Genomic DNA, 24,042 nt, shown 5'->3' with positions numbered 1-24,042 from the left:
TCACTTGTACTCTGGGGGCATGAAACCAGGCAATCATAAAAAGGCTACTGAAAATCTGTTACTAATGGCTTTTTTTACGTTGCTCGGCCAGGAAAAGTAGGAGGTTTACACCATCTATGGTGCAGTTCCGCTCAAAGACATACACATCTTTCAGTCTAAACACTCAAAACCAAAGAGACTATTTCAGAGCTACCTTCTATGGGTAGAAAAACTGTCAGACTCCCCCTTTTGGTATATCCCAGCACAGCAGATGCCAGATACAGAACATTTTTCCTGCTTCCCTAGAAAGAAAATTATTGAGAAATTTGTCAGCATTGCTTCATTTTCACTGCTACACCTCTCCAATCCTATTGAAAAAACCAAAAAACCAAACCAAAACAAAACAAAACAAAAAACCAAACTCTCCAACAATTAACTGAAAACATCAAAACATTTCAACTACAAAGCTTTTTTATCTCAAACAGGACCTTTTCTCATTTTTCTGCAGTCCCAATGTCACACTATCACACAGTCACTGAACTGGGCCTTCTTAATTCTATTTAGTTGCCGCAAAACTATAAAAAAAATGCAAAGAAATGCTCTCAGATTGGTTACACATTTTCTTTCCTATGTAACATTTATTCAAGCTTAGGGCTTTTAAACTGTCAATTCTGTTTCCTGGATGGGAAGAGGAAAGCATCCACTTCTGCATTCTGTACCTCTCTCTGTCCAGCTCCACAGATAATCTCATTCACATCTGCCTCTCCACAACAGCCGCCCAAAAAACATATAGAAGACAAACAGGAGAAAATACTATACTACGCTGATTTAAAAGTAACAAACCCTTCAGAAGCAGGCAAATTTGCAGCTGGGACACACTGCCCTCAACTCAGCTTTACTATATATATATAGTAACATATGCAGCACATCTGGTATGCAAGGTTTCTTACTGTTTTGAGACACAGGTAAAGCATAAAAGGGTAAAGTGAAAAAAATAACTCTAACATAAACCCAAACAGGTTTTTTTTTTCCTATATTCTTGAAAGCAATTATGTTTCTAACTATGTTTCATTGTTTCAAGTATTTTAAAATGTTTAAAATGTAAAAGAAAAATGGAAGGAATAAAAGGCTGCCAATATTATCTGTCATACTAAGTCATATTCAAATTCTTTCCAGGAAAATTTTGAGGGCCAAAGGCTCAAAACATTTTAGAAGATAACTCCTTTCCTCAGAATATTTTACACTGCAGTAAACATTAGTTTTACCAATTTCCTCAAGCTATCAGGTTGTATGAACATAAATCTTTTTAAAAAATCATCTTGGGTATACTGTCAGTAGACCTTTTCAAACATTAGCAGAGGTATAGCAGAGTTGTTTGAAATTATGCAGCTACATAGAATATGTGCATTATTATTGTCAATGTCAAAATGTACATGCTAAAAACATAAAAATACCCATAAAGATTTTTCCATACTTTTAGAGCAGACTAAAATATTTTAAACTGTAAAAAGTGACAGAAAAAAAGACTTTAAGTACAAAACTTAACCAAGTTATGTGTAATAATGCACTCTTTTCAAGAAAGTGGTATAGTATTTTTTGCTAATGTGACACAAATTCCTCTAAATGTGATTGACACAGAAGTGCCAACAAGTGTAACCAATAATTGCTAACCTTTGCCTAAGGCCAAAAAAAAAGATAATTACGAAAAAAGTGCTGAACAGGTACCTTATTCATACATATAAGTATATACTAAATCTGCACAAATGATACTAAAATCCTATTTTATAGTCATAATCATCTGGTTGTAACAGAAATATTGGAATTCCCTTGTCTCTACTTAACTACTGCAGTGTATCAACAGAAAATCACTCTATTTTACAGAGCTTACTAATGAACATCTACCCAACAGTTTTAGAATATGGGTTTGAGATCTGAATACTCCAGTCCTCTCTACAACTTCACTAAGATTCTTGAGAATGAATCTATGTAGTCCCTCTTCAAACAAGGCTCACACAACCTTAATCTCATAAACCATTCAAAATATCAAATTACCTTTGATAAATTAGACATTCCCATCTTCTAATGAAAAAACAGAGGACAAACAAAGCTTTAAAGTTTATCCAGGGCTCTAACACACCCTGGCTGCCATATACACATACTCTTCTGAAGTTACTCCCTAACTGCCCTACTTTCCCTGAGATTCAAAGACATTTAGAAACTGTATCTTGTACCTTTCCCCATCACTGCTGTGTGCGAACAGTTAAAACGTTCTTCAGGTGAAAGAGGTACTTGTTTGGGGCAAAACAGTTCCCACAATTTATGTGTGTAACATCAACTCAAATGTTTCTCAGTTCTCTTTGAATAAATGTGTTAAACAATAACAGAAAATAAATTATTTAAAATCAGAAACGAGTAGTGAATGTAATTAGTCAGTTTTAATTTTCAAAGGTGTATGCAAAAAGTTTTAGATATGGCAATTTTTAACACTCCTTCATACTGACTGCAGCTGACAAGAGGATGTTAAACTGCTTTGCAGGAAGATCAGACAGGCATGGGACTGCAATTATATATCACAATACCCTTTTCTGGGTTCACAGCTCTATTCATCTTTAGAAACACTGAAGGACAGATTGGACATAGGGGAGCGGATTAGCCACAGGATGACCTGTATTTCCACACAAAAGCCTAAGTGTGGAAAAATGGCACCCTGTGTCACCCATTCTTCACTTCCTGAAAAAAACATATTCATGAAAATAGACATTTAAACAGCTCTTTCCCACTCATCTCAGAACAAGCATTCATTGTTTCTTAACATCATTTACAGTAGTAATGTAGTGCTACTACCAAATTGCCTCAATTCAAAAATGTATATAAAAATATTTAAGAATTACAACAGGGCTACTTAGAGGAAAATGTAAGTTCAGCATAGGAACTAAAATGAAATTAACAGTGTGAAAAACTCTCAGTTGAGTATTGCAACACACAATCCCATATTTAGGAATGTGACTGAAGGAGGACTTGGTTCTGGTAATAAGTTTCAGCTAAATGTAATGAAAGTTCTACACACTACAGCCATGCAGTACAACTGAAATTGTAAAAATATCCTGTGTTAATAGGTCATAAGAGTGTAACATAACAGATAACATCAGCAATTCCAAGTGAGTAAAAGGAAAATGAACACAAAAAAAGATCTGGTAATTATATGATTTTGTACAAAGTGAAGATTATGTCAGTTTTCTGCTAAGATCTGCCTCTGGAAAAATAATAAGCAGTAAATATTATGAAACATACAAAAATGGAAAGAGCATGCATTAATAAATTAAGTCAGAACTTTAATTAATTTTACATGTCATTCTTCTTAAATCAATTGTCTTGCATACAAAGGAGATGCTTGGTGTAGGAACTTGTACTGTCAAATTGTCTCAGGAGATATCTGTTATCAGCTAATCTGATCAAGCCAGGCAAACTGGTGGCTTATTTGAATGTTCTTTGGGACTACAGGAAATTATCCTTCTGCACAAGAAATAATCACATTAAAATGTCCAAGCATTTAACTTAGGAATTCGACCACACAGCTGAGCTACAAGCAGCAAGCCCATGTAGCTCATTAGGCTCCAATGGGAAATTAATCTTTTTGCCAGGAAATCAACAGTCTAACAACATCATGTGCAATGAGACATACAGTTCCTAACTTCTTACATAATTATAATGTAAAGGGCTAACTCTGACATCAGAAAACAATTTCAAGTCTTCTGAAAGTAAGGTAACAGCCATCTCACATGTATCTTTCTCTATACATATTTACTTAATAAACTGATGTGGTAGGCATATGGTTAAATCATTTGCTAGACCTTCCCTCACACTTTTTCTCTTTCTTTTCTCATTGAAAGTAATATAAAACACCAAGTTTTAAAATAAAATAAAAAATAAATAACTAAAAAGGAACTGTAAATCTCATTTTGTGAACTGCTTTCAATATATAGTTTAAATCCACTGTTATCTATTTTTCCTTCTCTTAAACGCCTGCATTTGAATATATTATGCTTAAACCAATCATTTTTATTGGACATTTTAAAAGTTCTTCATAAAGAAAAAGCTCAGTTATACCATGCAGGCTTTCATTCAGCTCCCCTAAACTATTTTGTGTCATTATTGGAAATACAGGGAGGAAGGAATACATGCACTGTTGAAACAATTATATGGAAGGGGTCAACATGCTATTGTGGAGATTAGCACCCCTCAAGAAAAGCCTGACAACTAGCCCAATACAGGCAATCTGTATTTACACTCAGTACACATTTCTCAGGGTTAAAGAAAGCAGAAATATTTCAGAGACAAAGAAAAAAACCTGATGTAATTAAGTTATCCAACAAACTCAAGAGCTTCAGTTTGCTCTCTGCAGTCCACGTTAAGAATAGCTTTAATTGCTAGAGAAATGTAAAATGTGTTAAAAGTCCTTAACGTACAGCTGTGGTTTCTGTTCTTGTAAAATAACTTTCTTGTAAAATACAAGCTTTCTACTCCTACAAACCAAGAAGAAATACTGAAGGGAAACAAAATGCTTCCTTTATGGATTTTTTACAGAAACACAGATCTCAAGCAGTGAAAGACTGAAGAAAAAAAAAAAGCAGCATAATGGCAAATACTGTCAAGAAACAGCCTGATATTCTGCAAAATCTCCTCAAAGCAGGACATGTCATTAGACAGATATATATAAAACACTCGTCTGAGCATTTTAAAAGAATGTTAAATAAGTCACTATGTGGGAGGCATTGCACACAATGCAATTAGAGCATGGGTAGGTTTCTTAAAGGAAAAATCTTCGGTACTGGAGCTATCTGGAAAATGCTTCTAAATTAACCAAATCAGGCAAATCAGTGTTTATTAATTTCATTTTAAAAAAATCTGTGAAAATGTACAGTCTCACACTTTTCTTGGATTGTCATTAAATTAAAACCAATACTGATACTTAAGTGGACGCAAGGTTGTCGCTTTGCCCAGCCTTGAGTGAAACTTTGTCCCAGTCACAAGAAAAGTTTTTTCCCTGCTTTGCACAGGCAGCACTCAAGCTGAGCTGGGCTCCTTTTTCCTGCAGCTATAATCTCAACTATAACACAATGCTAAGAAAGAATAAAGGGGTTCACCAAAAGCCCCATACTGTTGTGTTCTATTTGTTAATACTGCTTAGAGAACAGCACTGGGCTTTCCTAGACACCACTAAATATATATACATTTCTCAGCATTCACACTTGAATCTCAGACTACAGTTTGCTTTACAAACAGGCAGTGGCATTTTAGCAGTTGGGGAAAAACAACAACGAAAAAAGAGTACTTTCCTGAGGAAAGGAAACAAACAAACAAGACAAACAAAACAACAAAAAAAGAACAATACAACGGTTACTCCCCAAGAAAATCCCTCTACCCATTTAATCAAACATAATTTTTTCCACCCAATTCAAGTAGGGGGAAAAAAAAAAAAAAGAGGAAAACCTGCCTCACAATCCAAACTATTTTCTCCTGTATATTGTAATCACAATTTTTTGACCACAAGGTGGAAAAAACAGGAGCCTTGAAACCATGCAAAGGCCTCTTCCCGTTTCGGGGCAGCAAGGAGGATAAGGAAGATGCTGAATGCCCAGGATTTGCTCTGCCCTGCCCTTTCCACAGAACTTTAGTGCCATCTATTGAAAACGTACTGAATAAGGAAGAGGGAAAGGATGCCTATTGATTTGGTATAAAAATAAGACGTTTACTTGTTAAGGGCTTTTTGGTTTATTAATATTCCCATGATGACTACTGTTCTGTGGTCATCTGATAGCAACAAATATTTTCTATACATGTCCCATAAAGAAATGAGACGTCAGCCAAAACATCGAATATAAACATCATAAAGATTTCATATATATATAATATATATATATACACACATTTACCAAAAATGTAAGTCCAAAGCTACCTATTATCTAAAGCAACAAAAATGAGAAGGCTTTAACGGAAAGGAAAAATAGTGTGGAAGCACTGCTGTAAATAGAACATACTGGAAACGGTAAAAATAATTAAGGCACCTCGTAAAGACCTTAGTATTAAAGAACAGGGTATGTAGACATGCAGATATAATTACCTTCTTTAAGAAACTGTGAGTGGATGACAAATATAAGAAAACAGCAGATCGCTGCTCCTGCTAGTGCCCATAAAGCTTTCAAGAGCTGCATCTCGGTCTGAAACTCAGTAAATACCCAGAAAGTCACACAATGAATTTCCACAGCGATGCATCAACGCTTCCCTCTGTGCGCCAGGCGCGGCGGCTCCCGGCAGGGACCACACTCCCGAGCAGGGCGGGCGAGCCCGGGGCTGCGGAGGAGGGGCCGGGGCTTCACACCCCGCGCGGGGGCAGCGGCAGCGCCGCGCTCCTCTCGCCGAGGCGGCCGGCGCGGGGCCCCATGAATCAGCGCTCCGTGTCCGCGGGAGCCGCGCCGCGCCGAGCCGGCGGCGGGGGCAGGGAGCCGGCAGGGAGCCGGCAGCGCCGGGCAGGGTTGCGCAACAGCGCCCGCTGCGCCGCGGGGGCGCGGGGCCGCCGCCGCCGCTCAGGGCGCGCCGCCGCCGGTCGGCGAGGGGCGCGCAGGGGCCGGGCCCTCCCCGCCGAGGCTCCGCGGGAGCCGCTGCAGCATCGCCAGGCTGCGGGCTCCGCTCGCTCGTCGGGCCGCTGTTCCGCTGCTCGCTGCCACGGCTCGGGGAGGAGAGAGCGAGCGGCGAGGGAGGGAGCGGGTGGAGGGAGGGAGGGATCTCTCTTACTGCAACTTCTCCCGGCTGGCGGCAATTTGTTGCACCCCCTTTCCTCCTCCCCCGATTCGGAGATCCTCTCTACTGCGGGGTTTGGGAGGGGAGTCAGTTCATCCCGCCGTGCCCGGCAAACGCGGAGACGCTCGGAGGCTCTGGCACAGATCGCCTGCCTCCCCTCGGGCTCGCAGCTCCGCCGCCGGGGCTATTGGTGGCACGGCCCCGCTCCCCGCCCGCCGCCCGTCCGCGGGGTCGACCCCGTCCCGGCGCCGCGCCCCGGCGGTGGCACCGCAGCGCGCCCTCCGAGCAGCCGCGCCGGCTACGGCGGGAGCTCGCTCAGTCTACAGGTTGATGCCTCCGCAGCAGACATCCCCGCGGAAAACAGGAGCGCAAATGAAAGAATGCCATAAATCAGGGGGAAAGGGAAAAAAAAAAAAAAAAAAGAAAAACAAGGCTGCGATTTTGCTGCCGCCCTCCCACTCCGGGGGAAGGACCCTGCCGCGGCCGTCGGCTGCCGTAGAGCAGCCGGGGGAGGCGGGGGAGGCGGGAAGGCCGGGGCGGTGCTGCGATGCGGGACCGCTCCATGGGGGTACCGCGCTCGGCCTCGCCGTTGCGGGACCGGGGCACCGCCGGCCGGGACAGATGCACCGCGGCACCCGCACCCTGGGCCCGCTCCGACGGACGGGGCTACCCAGTCACCGAGCCGTGGTGCCGCGCAGGCGGTGCGGTGCGGGGCAGGGGTAACAGCCGCACACTGAAGTGTCGCCGGCCGCACAGAGGAGGCTGCCCGAGCCGCGCTCCCTGCCCGTGCCCTCTGCCCGCGACCCCCGCGTTCAAACGCCAGCGCTGCCCCCGCAACCTCCGCGCCCCCTGCGTGCCCCGCACCGCGGCCGGCGCTGCCCCCCGGGGCGGAGTGCGGGGACACGCAGAGCAGGGCCGGGGCGGGTGTCGGCGGGCGCACAGTGCGGGGAGAGGAGGGGCAGCAGAGAAGGCGCGGGCAGGGACGGAAGAGGTGCCGTTCGCAGCACCGCGGGAAGCTGCTCGCACAGGGTTGGAGGCCCGGCCCGGCCCGGCCCGGTATAGCGGCGGGTCCTCCCCGCCGTGCAGCCCCGCGACGAGCTGGAAGTTGCGGTGCTGCTCATCAGCCTGGCTTAGATTCACTGGACAGCACGGGCAGCGATGATAACGCACCGACGGCCGGCTTGCTACCCCAGTTTCTCCGGGATAGACATCCACAGTTTTGAGGATTTAAGCCAAGTGAGGGAATAGTTTGCGTGCTGAGAGCTTTGTTTTCATAGCGTCTTGGTTACGAGTCTGCATTTATTATGGGGGATTTTTTTTTTTTTTAACACTAAAATATTTTCTTAATTTTAAGAAACCGGGAGGGAGGGTTTTCGGATCCTTGAAAGGGCAGATTAATAAAAGATCAGTATTTTTATTGGGCAAACATCTCCCTCGTTGTTGATGATTTCTGTTAAATTCATCCCTGTGCTTTTTGGTTTTTCACAGATAGCACAGAGAAACATTAAAAACAACCATCTTTTGAATTTTAAACTTCACACAAATCCCTATAAACCCATATATTGCATTTACTATATTTGAAGATTACAGCAAGGCAATGTTAAAGCAATGTCATAGCTACACTAGAGAAATTCCACTGTAAATCTTTCATTCTGAAATGTACACTTTGGTGAGAAACTGGCCATGCTTGGGCACAGTTCAAGTTGGGTTTTGTTTGTTTATTTGTCTTCTGGGTGAAAGAAAAAAAGTGTCAAATAGCTAAAGGAAATTCACACGTTTTATACTTAAGCAAACATATTCATTCCTCCCTTCTCACCCCCCTCACCCCCTCCCCTCCACCCCATGACATAGCAGCTTTAAAGTCCACAGATAAGTGGATTTTAAAAGTGTCAAACTTAAGAATTTACACATCCCAGGATAAGCAATATGTATCTTTCAGTTTGAACATGCTTAGTTTAGAGAGAAATCTTCTGAGAAATTTTACCCATTACTTTTCTTTTTGACTAAAAGCATATGAAGACCCCCCTGTCAATGGGTCAGAATCTCCAAACTGCTTGCTCCTTACTCCTCTTGAGGTGCAAGATGGTAGCCCATTGCCCATTTTAAACTACTCTTACTTCTTTGCGCTTCTGAATTAGACAAATACTCCTGTTTTTTGGAGTCCTTTGGATCAGACCCTTTCATAAGCATGATATCAGAATGTGGCACTGTGCTCCCTGGCCACAGGGCACTCGCTCTACATGCACACTAGTGTAAGTGGGAGCAAAATCTGGTTCAGTGCTCACACCATACAGAGATATTTAGTCTCATAGCAACAAGGAATTCCAGAAAACTTCCCATTTGAGAGGACAGTGGTACCTGGCAACGCCGCCACTTGCTGTACTACATATGGTTCACTCTGGTTTTTGCGTTTTCTAAATAGCTTTGGACTTTTCAAATAGGGTGAGTCCTATTCAAAAATACCCATCTTCAATTTCTTTACTTGTCACCTGCATAAACATTTATAAAATGTTAAAGATAATCTCAAGTTACCAGTGTAGACTTCTCTGGAAGACTTTTCTGAATAAATTTCACTGATAACAATTCCCCTTTATCTTTCAGTCTATTAAGATTTGCCTCCCCAACTAATGGAACAACATCTCTCAAACAACTTCTAAGCTGCTTAGGCCATGACAGATTTACAGACCTATCTCACTGTGAATTTCCAGATTTTGTCCAGAGCTCCAACCCCATCCATCTCCAGCAATACAGAGGCAAAAGGCTGTGATCCCAGCAGTAGCTCCTGCTGAGGAACCATTCCATGGGAGCTTTCCTGGTTGTGTTTAATGTTAAAGGAGCAATGTTCAGCACCTGAAAGCTGGTAAAGGATAGTGATGGCATTGGAAGACATTTCTGATACAGAAGACATTTGCAGCTGGGAAAAGCAGTGAGGAATGCATTTTCCTGATGATCAAGGAGCAAAAGCAAATGCGTAAGAGATAGAAGTTCTTCTGAGATCTTACAGGAAAGCCATGCAAAAATGAAATGCATAATTTCCATATGTGTGTTCTCTTTTGGAAATACAGCTCATTTGTTCATTTTACCAAAAATTCACTGAGTTCTACAGAATTACTAAAACTGGAACTCTGTAGCAAAGACAGCAGCCTTTGCTCAAGTATAAACATTTTAAAAAATTATCTATACTCTGATTTATTTTTGTGAAATGATTCCATGAAACTTTGTAAGATTTATTCTTCACTACTGAGATATTTTATAAATAAAAGTATGCTAAAATTCCTGGAAAACTATCATGTTCAGATTGTATTCCACATACCTATAACTAAGGCCTAGTATTTTCATATGTGTCAAAAGCCTTTTGCCTAATTATTTTACTCCTGTTCATGCAATACACCCCCAAATTATGCATGGTCAATGCAAATCTAAATGCAGGAGCACAGTATATGACATTAGCCCATTTTCACTAATAATAATGGCCAGTCTTCGCGAGCGAAGATCCGGGGAAGGTCTTTACATCTTCCAGCCTGCGCATTGGATTTTTTAGGTGAGACACAGTGTGCAGAACTGAGCCCACCCAAGGTTCATCTGCCGGGGCCAAGCGAGCTTGGACGGTGGCAGCGAGGTCCTTAGGACGTAGATGGGTTGCCTTTTTAAAGGTTAATGAGCTCCACCTGCCCGGGAGTGGGTGGTCTAGTGGTAAGGCCGCGGCGCTGTCACTGCCGAGACCCGGGTTCGATTCCCGGTCAGGGTGGGCTCAGTTCCGCGCACACTGTGTCTCACCTAAAAAATCCAATGCGCAGGCTGGAAGGCGTAAAGACCTTCCCCGGATCTTCGCTTGCGAAGACTGGCCATTATTATAATAATAGTTTCCATGATAATGACAACACACTTTGGGTGTGGTAGTTTACATCCTTACATCCCATTTTCACTAATGAATTTGGAAACTACTACTGTCTTGGAAAAAAAAAAATAGAGCAGACAATAGCTATTATTAGGTTATCTAGACCAAACCTTTGCCAGTGCCCACTGGATCTCATTTTTGTTACTTTTGAATTACTCAGGCAATAGTCTGTCACCAGTCACTTGAGATGGTTATTCCAGCCCAGTGGTTCTCTCAGCTGGAATGTTTCTCCTGATGCTAAGATTAACATTTTATTTTGTTGAAATTCACCCAGTTCATCTTTCACATATATATGAAGTGGCATTATAAATCCTTTTCCTTTTTGAATCTAACTAAAATAGATGATATATTGAATATATAGGATTCAATACAAATGGATATATTTATACCAATTAGTTTTTGCAGCCTTTAAGTCTTTTTTTCCCCCCCTCTGTTCTCTGCATACCAATGGCTGGCATTTCTTTGCTTCTGAGCTAGTCAGAACTACAGCAGTCCTCAAAATTTTATCCCTGATCTTCAGCTGATGGTGGGCAAGTGCCACTGGAGTAGAAATTAATATCTAAAAAGATGCTATTAATCTCTGATTCGTGACATGATGCAGCTGCTGTAGGAACCATAAATACCCATCCATTTGACCATATCCTTCCATGAACATCTCAATTTTTCAACTGTTTTTCCTTCACTTACCAAATTGGGTGATACATTAATATGTCTTTAGTATTTTTTGACAAATCATACCATGCTTCCTGTTCTGGCTCCTAGTGGCAGATCCATAAAAACGGTAGCATAGCCTAGGTAATTTATAATAACCAATGTTTAATATCCTTGCTACAGTGCATGTTTATTTAGAACATTTGATGATTTATGGGGCTTTTATAAGTAACTTTGTTTCATTTTGCTTTTCAGTTGCATTATTTTGCTGTTCATGTCTTCTTCCTACCATCTTACTGGCTTTCTATTCAGGTATGATTTTCTTCCTCTTTTCTATTTATAGAGAAAGAACTGTGCTAGCAGTTTGTGCCATGTAGACAGTTGTCCACTGGGAACTCATTGCTCTTTCTCCCACACAGCAGTCACTAGTTGGTAACAGCTTTTGGCCACCACAGACAAAGGCTGTATAAGACCTGCCTAAGAAGAACTGTAAGGTTCTGTAAGATCCCTCTTATTCCTTGAACCACTGGGACATTCTCCCAAAACACATATCTGAAATGACACAATATGCCAGTTACAGGTACTACATGTAGTATAGTCAAACTATGCTCCATGTTGACCCTGTCCATGTTGCACTCATGGATCATCCTCCTCGAATCTGTCCACCCCGCAATCTCCCTTAGATAATTCAACTCTTGAAACAGCTCAATTCCAAAATGTTGGTTTTGTCCTCTTTCATTTTATTTTATATGCTCAACCTGTTACAGGGAGCACCTCGATTTGCAGTAGCTGCTCTGACACATTTAACAGCACAATTATAGATGACTTGGTAACCACCCATTGACTAAAAATAACCTAGCAACTGAAGACACACTTGGGTATTTATACTTAGATATCCCAGAGGAACCCTTCACAGCTCCTGTAGCTGGGGAAAACATATGTATCTCACCAAATGCAGTAGGCTAGGAATCCTCAGGGATGGGGTGGGGGGATGTAGGGGAAGTGATAACATTGCACAGCTGAAAGATTTTCCAGACAACACTCTGCCAGCTAATCCAACTCTTATCCAACTAGCTCTGCAATTAAGGTTTCCTACTGAGAACAATGACAGCATTATGACCCGGGGAATTTTCTACATAGAAAAACCTCAATGCATCTGGGATTAAAAAATTTAGAGCCTTAAAAAATCCAGTTCCTATGCTGATGGTATTTGCAACCAGTACAGATCCCAAGGAACTATAGTGCCAGTATGCATATGAGAAAATACATGAGCTGTAATGAATGAACTAACAGTGAGGCAGGAGCCAGGCAGCATATACTCTGTGAAGAATCTGCAGTACTGAAACTCATTCTTGCCTTCCAGGGTAGAATTTTTTAACTTTTTTTTTTATATACGAGATGTACCAAGTTTTCACACAACCTGTTCAGGAAGAAATATTTTAATGTCTGAAGAAAGAGGCAGCTAAATGATGTGATTTAATTTCTGTAATACATGACTACATATGATATGACTGCCTATGGATAGTTTTATGTTTGAGAGGTTAAAGAAAATCAGAATTTAATTTAAAGAACCACACATGTCTTAATGGATAACTTGTATTACTGCAGCATATGTCTCCCCACCCTTTCCTGCTCCCAGTTTCTTCTGGTTTGTCTATGGCCTTCATCTATTCTTGTCTTCAAAATATGACTTCATTCATCTAATAAGACCTGAATAGTTAGGAATTTACATCAAAAGGAGAACTAGTGATCTCAAAGAGATCCTGTAACAATGTCTTAAGCGCCTTTCTACCTGCCTCCAGTTTTAAGATTGTTGTCTTGATACCAAAGTGTTTAAGGTCAGGTTAGATGGGACTTTGAACAGCCTGACCTAGTGAAAGATGTCTCTGCCCATGGCAGAGCTTGGACTAGATGATCTTTGAAAGTCCCTTCCAACCCAAACCATTCTGTGATTCTATGATAATTCAGAGAGAGCATAAAACTATTGAAACTCACAGTTAAGACTGATGTCAAGGCTCAAGCGTTCCAATGACTATAGGGCTACTCACAAAAATCACAGTGAAATCGAGTGGCTTATCCTTTTTTTTTTTTTACTTTTTATTTATTTTGAAATCATCTGGATTTTTAAAAACATCTCAAAATACAACTGTTTACTCCTTTTTTTAGAAAAAGGATTTGTATTATAACCAGGATGATTAAATGCATGAAATTTAGGGAATTTACTTCTTAGCCATAGTTTCCAGCATCAATTCTTGGAGGTCTAACCAAAAACTACACATGTAAAATACTGTAACATTCAGGAAGTTCAGAATTGAGAATGAGACCCACAGAGAAATCCATGCTGAATACACAGTAACTCTATGAGTCACATCACAGCAAACCCTTGCAGAATGGCTAATAGTGTTGTATGGAGAAGTTAGTTAATAAGTTAATAGATTTGTGATGTTTGTTGCTTCCTCTCATCTTATTGGAGGGGGAAAAATAAAAAAAAAATCCCAATTCTGTAATGAATTCTACTATACAAACTCATACTCACTGGCAACTTGACCAATAAGCTCTTTGAGCCATTGCTTGAAGTTTAACCAGAGAACTTTCTTTATATTTCTTTAGCTTTTGACTTCCACCTCAAAACCTGGATATGACAAAAATTGATCAGGAGCTGTAGTCAGGCTCATAATGGCCACTTTTAATTCTTTCCAGTAGTGATTCTTACTGTACTATGTAGAAAAGGGAGCTGCAGCAAAAGTGGAGCATATCCAGAACAAACCAGGCACCTCCACGGTAAGTTAGAACAGGTTCTGAATGTATGCAGAAGAGACAACAACTGCCTAGGTAATGTTTGAGCGTGCAGGGTGATATTGAGGGAAGAAGTAATCTTTGGTTGCTATTAAGCTAGGAGAGGGGAAATAAATATTTTTCAGACAAATGTTAAGTGCAGATTCTTTAAAAAATTATTCAAACCCTCAAATGTTAACAGTTGAAAATTGTTACATGCACAAAATTAACAACTATTACATTTTAAGTGTAAATTAAAATGGGTTTACCACTATGGCACTCCTTTTGACCTGAAAATGCATGTTTTGGAGATCTGCACCTGCATCAGACTGACATTAAAAGAGACACAGAATTTTATATATTAAGTTTCTTCTGGGTGTGTATTCAGAAATAAGTAAAGGTGTTAATGGTTTTTAAATTTACAATCTTTAATCTGAGAACACAAACTTGTTGGTAATTCTGAAATATAAAACAATCATTGTACAAGCCATTCATGTATAATATAGTCTACTAGTTCTTGATAGTAAAGAAAAAGAAAAATATCAGCAAATCTCTAGCTATTATTAAATATGGCCAGTTAATACTAAATGTATAAGCCAATTTTTTTTATAGGATGAAAATGGATTACTGAAACTTAATCTGAGATTTATTACTGGACCCTGTGGAATTAACACACTGGAGGCCCATCTATGTACACCTGTGTGTGATAATGGCAGGAGTTTCAGATTAATATAACCTTCTCTTGCATGCACAACCTATTCATTATTTGCTTGTCTGTTTGTTTTTGTAGGAAGCTTATTACTTCTATTTACCAGATACCTCAGGACGCCTATAACTTACTACAGTTAATGAAGCAGCTGCCACATAGCACCTTTTCAAAAAACTTTTTCTGAAAAGGTTATTTTAAGAAGGAAGCAACCTCTTTGGTTTTGTTTTAAATTATGCTGTTCTAATAGGAACCATTTTTCTGCATGCTTACATCGTTTTAAAATAGAAATATAGCTTTGACCTGAAAGTCACAGTAAAAATCTGAGTATGATTTACCTCACTGGTGTACTAATATAGTGCTAACGTGACATTAGATTAGTATGATATTATACACTGAATGGCTACTATGCTAGAAGTAGACATATCAGAAGTGGGTAATGATGATTTGAAGTTTTTATGTATGAATTACCATATAGAGATTATATACTGTATTTAGTTTTTTTAAAATACTTTTACCTTTTCTTTTTTACAAAAAAAAAGTTTATTTAGTTTTGTTTAGCATTTCAGAGGAAACTGGTATAGTCTATTCTGTCAGTAAAGTACTGAATAATAGGTCAGTAACACAGTTTATAAACCATATGCTCTCAATCCATGCCATAGTGCTTTGAGAATGTGTCAACACTCAGTGATTTCCTTACCCAGCTCAAAAGCATCTTGGAAGCACCCCGGGCAATGTCTCATATACAGCCATTGAGGGTTATCCGCTCCAAAATAGCTGTTAAAATCTGAATGGAAGAACCATAAATGATTCAATTGAAATCATGTCTGAAAATGCAAAAGGAAACGAACACAGAACAAACTATATAACATCGGTGGGTCTAACAGCACGCACACCTGAAGATTTAGAACTGAAGACTTCGGTGTTTCCCCTTACAGTCATCCTACTGTATCTAACAGCTACTTTAGGATGCTGAGAACAGTACTCATAAAATTGACTCTCACTGATTTTTAGAAGAGTTTTTTTGCATCATTTCAGATGAAAAGTTAACCAAACACATCCACTTGCGTCTGATGTAAATGAAATGTGGTAAAACAGTCTCTCTCCCCACCCTCTCCTCTTCTATTTGAAAGAGGTTAAGTATTCATATCTTTCCTACAAAGGAGTTCTAGTACAGTACACAGCACTTACCTAGTTATAGCCTTCCTAGTAAAACCATGTTAAATAAGAAGTTAAAGTCTAATGCCACAAAATATTGGATCCAGATATAGCTTGCTTTTTGGATTTTGTTTAAGTTTATGAAGACACAGGGATAGAAAGAAAATCTCTTTTTTTCACAGTAAACCAATGGAATTCTATAAAATCAGAACAAATCAAATCCCCAAAACACATGACGATTACTTCTAAAAATGAGGGTCCAGCAAAAAGCAGTATCCTTACTGGAATAATTGTTATGGTTAAAAAGGAGATCTTAGATTTGTTTTGAATGAAGACCACATTTTGGTTTGTTTTTCCTTTGCCTACATGTAACAGACTTTTATTTTCTTCCATTAGGAACCACTAGGTTTTAAAATATTTTGTTTTCATAATCACTTCAGAACAATATAAGGGGGGTATATGTGAAGCAGGTGTGTACTTTTATGTAGTAAACTGAAACATCAAATAGTATTAGCAAGATAACATCTAATTGTATGTTAAGTATCACCTGAGGGATCAGCAAGGGAGAAGATATTTTGCTGAAGTAAACACGTGCAACTGGTATCAATCCTACAGACATGCCATAGGTAAGATATTTATCAAAATGTAGTCTTATCAAAATAGATAGAACCAGTATATGACCAATGACCTCCTATTGTGAGAAACAGCTGCAATTTACTTTGCCAAAAGAAAAAGGCTTTACCCTTTCTACATTATGTACCCTGCTGATTCTTATACACAGAAACATTCTTGAGAAGGCAGTGACAAAAACAAAGTAATGCAACTGTAAGAGCTTCAGTATGTTTGTTTTATTTTCTTTTGCTAAGTATACTGTTGAAGATGTGTAATATTCTTTTTGACAGACAAAACATAAGACAGAAATTCTTTAATAGAAATTTGAATTTTCCACTGTTCGCAATGATAATGTTTATTTTAATTGGCTGACTGTCAGAACTAAATTTTGTAAAAAGGTATCTGATTTTTTAGACTATAGCTGTCTTTATCATCCCAATTATTTTTGTGTGATGCATACAGCATCTCAAAGAGGATTAGTTTGACACAAGATAGAAAAATTTCCTAATTTTTGAGAAGATAAAAGTAATCGTTTGAGTTACATTTTTTCTCATTTTGGTAGAGATTTTAGTGTTGCTGCACTATAAAGATGCATTTATACAGGAAATTTTGGTAACATAGGATTTCACTAAAATAACGCTCAAGAAACATAAACATAAATAAACTAAAAATTCAAAAGACATGTTAGGGTATACAGCAACTGAGCCAAATACTGGTTCACAAACGACTGTGAAAGGAAGTTTCCTCTCCTTGACTTCATTAATACTTTTATTCTATCCTGTACCAAGTAATATTACAAAATTTGGAATTCTGATTAAGAGTCCCCTAAAACGGGTCCTGCCTGTACTGACAAACTGAAAGAAAAGGTGGCTGTACTGTGTATCTTTAGCTAAATCCAGAAAACAACAATCCATAAAGTTGGGAGCAGCCTGACAGTTGTGCATTCTACAAGATTGAGAGTTGATATTTGTGGGTCCTTTTGTAATAAGTTTTTACAACACTGCAATAGTATAGTTTACTTCTTTCATTTTTAGTTCTTCTGTCCAGAGTAGTATATGTTATGTATGTGTATAATAAGAGGGTATCAACCCAAATCAAGCCCTGATGCTCACAGAGAGAAGAAAAAAAAAAAAAAAACAAACCAAGAAATAATTAAAAAGCTTTCTTCTCCTGCATTGTGAGGGAAGTCTTAACCATAGCTTAAACTAATAGTCATCTTGAGAAGCATTTACACTATCACTCATATGGGAATGTTATTACAAGCAATTCTATTCAGTACATATTCAAACAACAATAGTGGATGAATTTCATGGCAAGCAAGCAACCTCATGATCCAAATAAGGCCTGTTCTCCTGTATGTTTACATCGTGTAATTTGATTGCAATTCACTGATTTCCTACAGTTGGACATTTTTTAAGACCATGTCAATTCTCTACATTTAATACAGTAGGAAAGGACATAGTGTTTGTTCCCATCATTGGGACAAATATAAGGTCTCTGTCTTCTAATGATCTCTTGCTTTCATAAATATTTTGGTTGAACTCAGCCCTCAAGTTAGAAAGCTTTTCATGAAAGCACAACAGATAACTTGTTTTCTGAGCCTCAAAAGCTGCATAGCCCTCTTCATTGTCCTCACTGACTGCTCATGTTATTCCAGATCTCTTACTTGCACAGTTTGTCTGCTACCACTGGTTTCTACAAATAAAAAAAAAAACCAAGTTAAAACAAAATCTCTTATGAAGTCTTTGCAGAACCTTTTCTCCTAGGTTGGAAATCTCTCACCAAGTCCTCTACAAAAGCCTTGAAAATACTGAATACTCTTTTTCTGTTCCTTGGTGCTAATATGCTGAACCTCATATTCAGATTTTAACACTGACCAGCACTCAGCCAGGCAGATTATCAAATCAAGTTAGAGTGGCTTACCAATTTACCTCACATCAGCACTAAAGCAATACCTTTTTAACCTGCTGTAACTGTGCAGTGTCTGAATCAAACACATGAGTGAAGGTTATTCCAGAAAGAAAGGACAGACTAAAAGAGCAGCCTATATCCACAAGCAAAAAGCAGGGTAGACATTTGAGCAAACTGTTTAACTTTAAAGCCAATTAGGCAATGAAATGACTTGCCTGAGGAGGTAGTTTAGACAATGTAATGAGAAGTGCTTGAAATAGAATAAACTATTTGTGAGACAGATACAGATGTAAATAATCCTCCATGTTTTGAACTAGATAAATCAGGAGAGGTATCTTTTCTATTCAAATGTCTGACTATGAAATGGTATTTCTCTTTCTTTGGGAACGGCTTTCAAACTTATGACTGTTTACACCTGTTCTGAATACTAAAGTGAAACTGCACTCCAAAAGGCAGTTTAACCTCACTGTCTCATTATAAAGTAGATTTATTCATAACAAGCATCTATGAAAAACTTCCAGCAAAAAAGTCCTTAGTCAGGGAGATGCACATTGTTGCAAAAATGGATTGTTTCTCTAAGTGCTTATATGGCCCCATCGCTATAGCATCCAAGCGCCTTACAAACATTAATGAATGTATTCTCACAACACCCCTGGGAGATAGAGATAGTATTATTAGCTAATGCACAAAGAGTAGCTTGTCCAAAGTCACACAGAAAGTCTGTGGCACAGCCAAGACTCAAAACTGTGATTTCCTGCCTATTGCTGTAACCATGACTATATTCTCCTGCCCATATACAGCATTTCAAAATATGTTACATATAACCTCAGATCTTTACACAATAAGCCTTTCTGTTCAGCTGTAGATCCAACCACTGACTTAATAAAGAAAAATAACTTTGTTTATCGGGAAGCTTCATTACAGCAACAAATTTGCAGGTTACTGAAACAATGACAGTTATATGGACCATAACTGGTACTGATATATGAGAGCAGTGAAAGAGAATTCCCTGATCATCACATTCAGAACAGGAGGCATCATATCCAGAGCATGACTTTGATACCAAAATATTTTCCTTCAGATAATGGAAAGTATTACATTATACAGAGAAGTCTTGTTTTGAGAATAAAGGGAAAAAAAAAAAAAGAAAGAAAAAGAACGGCTAGCTGTATTCCCTGAATAGTTCTTTTTGGATAAACTATTTCTGCAATAATAAGATACACACAGTATTTTCAGTTTTAATGAGGTCAGATCTGGAGGGACAACTGCAGTAAATGTATTTACACCTGAATATCAGAAAACAGAATTGGACTTCTATATTTCATGTTATAATCATGTAAATACATGACGTCAAGATAGATAGATAGATTTATTTTGACAGTCATTTAGGTTCATTTTAATGAATTCAGAGATCTGATCAAATGATAACAGGATTCTTCTAAATCAGAAACACAGCAACTTGTTTTTATTTTGACAGAGGTGAAACACAAGTATTACATTTTTCCTAAAGTGTTAAACAATTAAAAAAGAGAAAATAGAGGACAACTGCAAATAATGCAAAAAGGTGTGAAGGTTTGGTGGATCACAAAGTGAATAATGATCAAAAAATACCATATTGTTGTAATGAAGTGGAATTCACTGGCAGAAACAAAAGACAAGGTAAGCAGTGTCTCCTTAAATTCTCACAACAGCACTTTTCTCAGTTTGGGGTTTCATCTTTCAAGAAAGATGTAGATAAATTAGACCCGGTTTTAATTCAAGCTACAAGTACAGAAAAGGGGATTTATATTAGATGCTAATTGAAAACAGCCCAGCTATCAGGACAGTTAAATGATGGACCTGTTTATCATTTGTAGAGAATCCACATCTCAACACATGTTTAAGTTAAATAAATACCCACTGGGGTGATCCTAATTCACATAAGGGAATAGACTGTATCCTCAGATCCATTTCAGCCTAACGCATATATTTAATCACTATAAAAATACTGCAGTAATTCAGATCACTTATTGTCCAAGAATCCTTGTTGTAGAATCTCTTATTCCCTCTCTCCCCATCCCTATTACTTTTTCTTTCTTCCTCCTTCCCTCCTTTCCCCATCAGGTATCTCTCTTTCAGCCTTCCCCCTATTCCTTCTATATGCTTTTAAAATCATGCATCCCTTCTTGGACTGAAAATTCCTGATGTGCCTACCTTTAGCACCCTTAGCACGTTGAGGAACATCCTATTCTTAGAGACCAGATAGCTGTTCCCTACAGACTATATAAAAATCCAAATTGAGATATATTATGATTTAAGATCCTCATACCCTCACTCCAAGACCAGAAAACTGCAATGAGTGGGTATTTCTGGGTAATTTTTATTATAATTTTATTACCAGAGTAATAGAAAAATTAGGAAGATAGTCTTTATATTAGCAAAATTAGAGATTACAGAAAAAGAGATTCTGCTATTAAAGAGCTTAGGTGCTCACTTAGGTTGCTGGAATAGCTTTTCATTTTTCCTCGTTCTCCCAAGTACAGGGCAAGACTTTTTTGCCTGTTCACTACCATAACAGCTACCTGTTCACATTTCATATGCAAAAAAACTCTGCTCTGATTTAATCTGTTACATATGGATCGTTCTGTTTCATAAAAAAATAGTGTCACATGAAAGACAAAAAAGTGGTGTCCTGTGCCATCAGTTTGTCTCATTTCTTTTGAGACTGTTGAAATAGGGACTGGATGGAGAAAACTGGAAGTGCACTGGAAAAAATAATAGGATTAAATGGTTTCTAGTTCCAAGTGAAATGCTGTCAAACAAGAGTGGAGGAACTGTTTTTAACAAAAGACTAAAGGAAAACTTTAAACTTGGAGCACCCTCTTGGAGATATAATCCCCTCTGGGACTGTTTTGTAAAAGTGAGATCAGGCCGTGTTATCTGGTTAGAACAGGTTGCTGTATTCTTTGTCTTACTTTGTTCTCAGAGATATACAGCTGACTGGGAGAAACTATTCAGTTATCTGAAATTATAGGAAAGCCATATTATTATCAACAAATGTATTTTGAGTTTTTGAAATAGCAGCCTACAGAGCTGCTATTAAGGAGGACTATGGTTCCTTATTAAAAAAAAAATCATTTTCACTTGAGTATGGGTTATTAGAATGTCTATATTTATATGCAGTTTAGAAATGACAGTATAAAGGATTAATTAAAAACCTGCATCATATGGCAAGTCTAGAAGTGCACACATGGAGCAAAGTCCTCACCCAAGGAGAAAATCAGGCTTTGCCTAGAATGTGCAGGAACCTGCAGGATGCTTTTCACACAATCTGGAAAGAAAGACTACTGAAGTTAAAGTGGGTACCAGAGAGCCCACTTACAAGATGTTAGCAAGGGCCCTCTGCTGTGAAGTTTGTGGAGTGCCTGGCCAAACACTAATGAAGAAAGCCACAGGAATCCCATACTGGAAACTGAAAGTTAAGCTGTTAAATATGAACATATGGAGCTAGGCAAGCTGTAGGAGTCCCAGCTAGTTGTGATGGTTTAGACAATAGCACTTGTCATTCCTTACAGGATGATCATATCAATGAAAGAAGTCTCAGAATTTTGAGTATCAGTTAAAATGGATGCCTTCACTTAAACTGGACAACCACTGTCAACATAACCAGCAAAGGGATTTATGACAACTCAGTAAATAAAAAAACTCGATAAAATTTCACTTGACATTTGGTCATGATCAGCATTGTGCTAATTTTACCAGGAGCTAACAGATTGACAACAACATGTAGGGGTAAGATCTTAGAGAATGGCACAAGCAAAGCAAATCCATTCTCTCTCATGAAAGGTGTTACTTTCATTGCTTACATTATTAATCTCTGATACAGCAAGACAATCCTTAAAGAGTCAGAAATCTAGTTGTGGGGTCATTTTCTGTTACTTTTGGTTTGGTTTGTTCTGTATCTATGCTTGACTGTGGGAAAGTACATAGTCTTTCTGTTTCACACAGAAAACAATGGCCCACTGAGTGAGAAAAATGTGAGGAATCACTGCTAGATATCACATAGAAGCTCAAAGTGAAAACAGGAGTCTGCCTCAAGTAGCTTCATTTCACTGGGAAACACAGAGAACTTTCTCTAATTTCACAGAGTTGCAGTCACAGAATCATAGAGCAGTTGAAGTTAGAAGGAACTTCTGAAGATCATCTAGTGAAATCTCCCTACTCAGGGTCAGCTGGTGATGCAGGTCACTCAGACTCTTTTCTCTGTGAGGATGCAGATCACCACACCCTGGTGAACATCCTGTTCCAGTGTTCAATCACCCTTACAGATAAAAAAAAAAAGAAAAAAAAGAAAATAAAAAAAAATATATTGTATTTCAATTTATGCCCAGTCTCTTGTCTCATCATAATAATTTAGACAAAATTTAACCAAAATTGAAGAAATCTAAGGAAACTGTTTCTAAGAGGAGAGGGTGACAGAAGCTGTTGTTGTTCAGCTTAAATGTAGCATGCAATACTAGATAACACATGTATCTACAGGTCACCACAGCGTAGATATTTCTTCCATGGGCTTCCATGTCCACGGAAATTACATTGCAGTCAACTCCACATTAGTCCTGGCAAGAAGCTACATGGACAATGTGTTCTTTCTCTTAAACTTTATTTATTATTTATGTTACATACTTAGTACGAAAATGACACCTACCTAAGAAATAGAAATCTTCAAAACACTGCCAAAAGTTTAAACTAAGGCAGCTAGAAGTAATTATTGCTAAAACTGGAGGTTTAAAGGAACATTTTAAATCCCATGTGGAACATGCATATAGCATGAAAAATGCAAATATCGATATGATTTTCAAAGTTTGCTCAAAATATCAGAGATTAAATTCCTAATGACTGTGTAAAGAGGTTAAGGAAAATTAGAGTAAAGTGTTAATTGCATCGTTAAAATTCTTCTGATTTTATGTTGTTCAATCAAAGATTAATACTTTGAACTTTTCATCACTAGTGAGTAACACAGGAGAGTAAAATCACATTCCAAAACAAAGGATTTGCAGGGAAGCTGAGAGACAATATCACATCATGCTCTAAATGTATGTCAAAAATAAAGGAAAAGATAAATAAATAAAATAAAGCAATACCTTTGTTTCCTCTCCTAAGCATTAAAGCAGAAACACTTCAAGGAAGGACTTTATTACAGCCCTCCCGAAGGTTTCCATGATCCCAGGGGATGCAGCATGTTCCACAAGGAAGAATAACACTACACATAATTGTTTGTAATCGATAATATTTATTATAAAAGCACTTTCAACACCTCTTATCTGATCATTTCTAAATAATTACTATATCTTAACGCTTTCTGTGCCCCTTGCCCCAAGCTCCCGTTGCAGCACTGCTGCCTGGCACGGCCATGAGCTGTCCCTTCAGCACCACAACCCACCACAGCAGTTGTACTGCCCAAACCCCTCCCATCAACTCCAGCCCTTAATTGTCTCATAGAACAATAGGGGTACCATCGTATTCAGACTGGAGATATACGTTTAAAAGACATTTCAGCTACTCGAATTGAGTTCTG

General features: G+C 38.8%; 1 protein-coding gene across 10 annotated transcripts in view; it reads right to left on the bottom strand.

The window, feature by feature from the left end:
• The window catches only part of TAFA5 (TAFA chemokine like family member 5), a 408,594-nt gene that overhangs the window by 284,320 nt on the left and 100,232 nt on the right, over positions 1 to 24,042 (bottom strand). For 8 of the 10 annotated variants that reach the window (XR_007629990.1, XR_007629987.1, XR_007629988.1 and 5 more), the window contains exon 2: positions 15,508 to 15,594. The exons of 1 other annotated variant lie outside the window; for it this stretch is intronic. Coding sequence is in view for 1 of the 9 variants with exons in the window: in XM_050324232.1 (XP_050180189.1) it covers positions 15,508 to 15,594 (87 nt within the window). In the remaining 8 variants the exon portion in view is untranslated. Of the gene's footprint in view, positions 1 to 6,100; positions 6,462 to 15,507; positions 15,595 to 24,042 lie in introns of those variants that run through there. One more of the 10 variants, XR_007629992.1, reaches the window with a different exon arrangement.

The sequence above is a fragment of the Myiozetetes cayanensis genome, unplaced genomic scaffold (assembly GCF_022539395.1).
Source record: "Myiozetetes cayanensis isolate MyiCay16 unplaced genomic scaffold, myiCay2020 scf3, whole genome shotgun sequence".
Lineage (NCBI taxonomy): Eukaryota > Metazoa > Chordata > Aves > Passeriformes > Tyrannidae > Myiozetetes > Myiozetetes cayanensis.
The sequence above is the reverse complement of the archived record's forward strand: the minus strand, read 5'-3'. Positions and strand labels throughout refer to the sequence as shown.